This window comes from Gavialis gangeticus, unplaced genomic scaffold (genome assembly GCF_001723915.1).
Source record: "Gavialis gangeticus isolate Ggan-Ray unplaced genomic scaffold, GavGan_comp1, whole genome shotgun sequence".
Taxonomy (NCBI): Eukaryota; Metazoa; Chordata; order Crocodylia; family Gavialidae; genus Gavialis; species Gavialis gangeticus.
Window position 1 is genome coordinate 68,258,632 of NW_017728994.1, and position 4,783 is coordinate 68,263,414.

General features: G+C 41.4%; 1 protein-coding gene across 4 annotated transcripts in view; it reads right to left on the reverse strand.

Annotated features, from left to right (window-relative positions):
* The window catches only part of CTBP2 (C-terminal binding protein 2), a 122,748-nt gene that overhangs the window by 33,878 nt on the left and 84,087 nt on the right, over positions 1-4,783 (reverse strand). For all 4 annotated transcript variants that reach the window (XM_019502971.1, XM_019502970.1, XM_019502973.1 and 1 more), the window contains exons 2-3: positions 3,978-4,132; positions 1,757-1,901 (exon numbers count right to left, since the gene is read on the reverse strand). In XM_019502971.1, the coding sequence (XP_019358516.1) occupies positions 1,757-1,901; positions 3,978-4,115 (283 nt within the window). In that variant the 5' untranslated portion in view covers positions 4,116-4,132. The remainder of the gene's footprint in view (positions 1-1,756; positions 1,902-3,977; positions 4,133-4,783) is intronic.

Here is a 4,783-nt window from a genome sequence, read left to right on the forward strand (position 1 = left end):
AAAAAAAAAAAAAAAAAAAAAAAAGACTGATATGAAAAACCTGTGGTCAGAAAGTAGAAACAGAATCATTATCCACAGTGAGAGATCAGGTAGAAATGACTAGCCGGGGGGAGAAAAAGAATCTTTCAAACCTGTAGGCTCTGACAATATTTTACAAACATTACTCTGTTGCCACAGAGCAGGTGTGTGACTACAGGGATCATAATCATGCTAAGTTACAACAAAAACAGCTCCATCACAGAGGAGCGCAGACTCTTGGACCATTATTAATTTCTGCTTTTTGGAATCACTGGAAGAAGACAGGAGACAGTGGAGAGATGGCTCTGAATTTTCTGCAGCTCAGGGTGTTCACCTGGAATTCTGCTTAAGGTAAAAGGATCCCTGCTTCAGCTCCACAAGTTAAAATGTATTAGCAACTTGGAGTAAACATTAAGATTCATTGCAATTATGGTCATTATTTTCAAGAGAAAGTTGAGTGCATCCTTGGGAAAAAATATACATTAAAGGCGTATGAATATCTCAACTCAAAATTGGGTCACCAGTGTTCTGATGATTGATACAACCAAGACCTGTCTCTATATTTTCCATCTCTCATTTATCAACTATAAAGAGTTAAAAACCTATATACAGTTAATGATATTACCACATGGAAAGCCATACCAATTAAACTTTACGCTACATTTGTAGCTAGTCATTACATTTTCTGCTTTAAAACAATCATTTGGCCACCCAATTTGCAATGCTGAAGAAAGGACTATGCTATTGTGTTTGATTACTTAATTTGGCTTTTTAAATGCAGAGACAATTTTTAATATAAGAAACCCTATGGAAAGCTTTCATAGTACTTCCTGATGGATTGTATTCTTGGGCCAAATTGTCGATAGTGATTTCATCATAGCTACTCGCACTACTGATGCATCTTAACCCACCACAGTTTTCTGTATGTGCAAATCCTCAGAGCTGTATAAGAGATCTGCATTTGTATGTAAATTGGGTAGAACTGTAACTACTTAGCTGGTTTGCAAATGTAGTTTGCATGCATAATACTGAATCTACAGGCATGAATGGCTGTGTGTACATAAAAGGCCTACAACTTGAGATGCTGCTTTCTGAAAATCTGGTCACTTCTGTTTTCTGGGCCTGGACATGGGACACATCCAGTGCTTCCTGTAAGGTACTAGATGCCTGCAATTCTTCTTCATCAGCTCAAGTCCAAGCAAAGGCAATAATGAGGTGTGTGTTCTTTGGTTCAATCTGTATTTATAATGTTGACACACAATTATTGCTAATGCTTGAATTAGAAAGGCTGAACCAACTAAAAATGCACATACAAATTAAGCGTGATGGAGCAATCCATGCTAACAAGAAGAAGGAACATTTCAACACCCTGCAGAACTAATAAAAGCAATCATCAGACCAAGACAGACTAGTGGAAAGAGTGGCAATCAAACATTCACAACAACTGCTTTTAAACACAAGTCTACTACATGAAGACACCGGGGCAAATTTTAAAAAGCAGGTTTTGGTATTGAGTTGTGTGGTGTCTCACAGCCCCACTCTTCTCCAGGCATACGCTTTAATATAGACAGAAATGGTTATAGTTGTAGAGGCAGAATCAGAACACTTCTGAATATTTAACGCAAAGAACCCTTTGCATAGAAGTCTATTAAAAACAATGCTGTTTGTATTGATTTAAAAGAACCAAGCAACAACAAGTAAGGGGGGAAGAAGCTATTTGGACAGAACTAAATCATACCGAGTTCCCCCGCTGCTTTGATGTCGATGTTGTCATAGCCGCTGCCTATTCGAACAATGACTCTAAGGGCCTTGAACTTTTCTAGATCTTCCCGGGTCAGCGTGATGGTGTGGTACATCATTGCCCCAACTGCTTCATTTAATACCTGGAACAGAACAGAAGGATGAAAGAAAATCCTGGTCGTGGGAGAGTGGCAAGACTGGGAACAGGGATGCACTGATGGAACAAATGGCCCTAACCTGGCAGGGGGCTGAGCATTCTCAGTGTGGTACCTGAGTCGTCTTCATACCTAATGAAGTTGAGAGGAATTGAGGGTGCTCGGCACATTTCATACCAACGTTCAATTTGTAAGATGCTCCCCTAGAGCTTGGTATTTTCGGATTAGTGATCCCCTGACCTCGCCTACTGGAATCAGACTAAAAACTGCCCACTTATAAAATAGGGAAGAATGTAGCATGCTTCCCTTGGCACAAGTATTAACTTGATGGGCACCCGTCACAGCTCCTGCAGACATGGATAGCACTCTGCAAATAACAGGAGTTCCTAGCACTCTTCCTTTTCCTCCCATAAGCACTTTGTGTATCACTGTCTCTTCTTCCTCAAGTTTAGGGACTCCCTGCACGCTCATCATGCCATGGTCTCCATGTCCTTTTTCTGCTACATGCCAGGGGCTCTGTGCTCCTACACCCCCCATATTACTGTCTCGCATTCTCCAGCATATACCAGAGACTGTGTGCATCCTCTTTCCCCCTGAAGCTCTATAACCAACCTACACCCCTCCTCCCCATGCAGCGTGTCTCACTTCCCTCATGCCAGGGGCTTTGCACGTGTCTTGCCATTATATTTCTTTCTGCCTGGGAGTGCAGTCAGCTGGGGTGCCAACATTTCAAACTGCTGTAAGGATGGGCAGAACTGAATGGTGTTACGCAGGAAGGTGTCTGTGCTTGCCATCAATTCATCCTTCAATTTAGGGACAGTAAGTAGGCAATGGGAATGGCCACTGGCTCCCCACTCACCCCTTTGGCTTCTCAGTTTTCATCAAGATCACCCTGGTTCGGCTCACTGACAACGAGAACATTCCCTGAAATCCTAGAACTGGCTGGACACAGCATTCAAAGTTATTACGTTACATCCAAACAGAGACACAAAGGAGTGCTACTGAGCTTAAGTGAAAGGCTGCACTGTGGCTCAACCAGTTACGTTCATTCTTCTCCTTTCATCAGTCATTCTTCTTTTAAGAAGCAATCGGGTTTTTTTAGTGACATTTTTTCTCGACAAACACGTGCTGTTTGCTACTCCTAGTTCTTTTGCCTTATTTTGTATGTTGGAAGTATAACATCAGTCAGAATGTTTGCATTAACCTTCTCCTCCTCTACTACATACTTTAAAGCCCGTTTAACAAGCTGTGTTACGAGTGAACTCGAGAGGCTGTATTCCTCTTAAGTGAAAACTATCAAACCCTAACCAGCTCTCACCACAAAGAGCTATTTGAGTGCTTGGGAAATCCAAACCTCTCCTCTCTGCATTGTTGGTACATCCATTAATGAGTCTCCTATAACAACCTTTGCCCTTCTTCACTCATGCTTAAGATTGGAAGGGTCTCAGAGTTCACTTGCATCAAGCCTATCTTCAGTTTTTCTCTCAGGTCTCCGAAATGACCCCCAATCATTTCAAACCTTCTTCTGCAATCGGAGGATGGAAACATAATTCTAGCACAGGTATTTAAGATTGCTGGGATCAACCACCCTCTGTAGGTACACTGGACTGCAAATGCCTTGTTAGAGAAGGCTCGTATTTTCTTTCCGGTTTTCAGTATTAGGGATAATGCAGAGAGGAACTGGCTGTTTTAACTGATTAGACACCTCAACTACAGTTCATTATTTAAACTCTGCAACTGACAGCAGCTTATAAAGCAACACTGACAGCAATGTAATGCTGACAATGCAGTAGTTCCCTGTGTGTTGCTATGAAAAAATTTCAAATGAGAAACGTTGATATATTTGGTAGAAATTTTTGATCCAAAGGATTAAATGAAATTTTCATGAAACATATATCCGGGTTTTCAAATCGTTTTATTGCTTACCTATCACTTGTTTATCAAATTAAAGAGCAACATCACCAGCATTTTCCCAACAGGGAAAATAAATATGATGTTGAAATGGGGATTTTTTTCCCCCTCTAAAATAATCTAAAAAAAAAAAAAGACTGAAATTAAATTTACCTTCTCATGAATCTCCTGAGTTGATTGTGCGTCACAGAATGCAACAGTCGCCAAGTCCTTCAGAATTGGCATCTCTACTGTACAGTCCCTTCCATCTAACAAAGCCACCAAGGGACGAGGGTGCATAGGGCCATTCATTATTTGTGGACGAATACCTGCAATCAAAAGTAACAGAGCTGTCAGATGAGCAAACTTAAGACATCTCTGTGTCTTAACTTATTCCTGTTTGGATATTATTTGTTTCTAGTTCTAGTTTCTATGTCGAGTGGCATGCAAAATCATACAAATTCTCTCTCTCTTACACTTTCAGAAGAAATGTTCATGAAAGATCAGGCTTTGGCGGTTTCAGTACATTGATAGATTAATAACTAGGCTGCAACCTCTATTAGGGAAATATGTCTGTGCCTGGACCATAGCGCAGACTCGATGATCAGTCACGAGATTTTCAAATTGTGACTTCTCTGATTACACTGGACCTGATTCTGGTCTCTCACTAAGTTTGGGCTGGTTCAGCTCCAACGTATCTCCTCACATGTGAATATCTGTAGGGACAGCACGGATGAATCTGGTTCTAAAATTAAGTTTTATTGCTGGCTTTATATTTCAGGCCCTACATAACTCACCAAAAGGATAAACGTACATTTTGTTTTCCTGAATATTTTTTTGTTATTATTTTGAGGCCCCCATAGGGAGGGACAGGGGGAGTTGGGCAGGGCTGGGGCTGCTGCCCAGCCAGGCAGTGCATAGGGCTTGGGGCCTGGGCTGTAATGCATGGACACAGGACCCTGGTGGGGAGTGGGATGGGG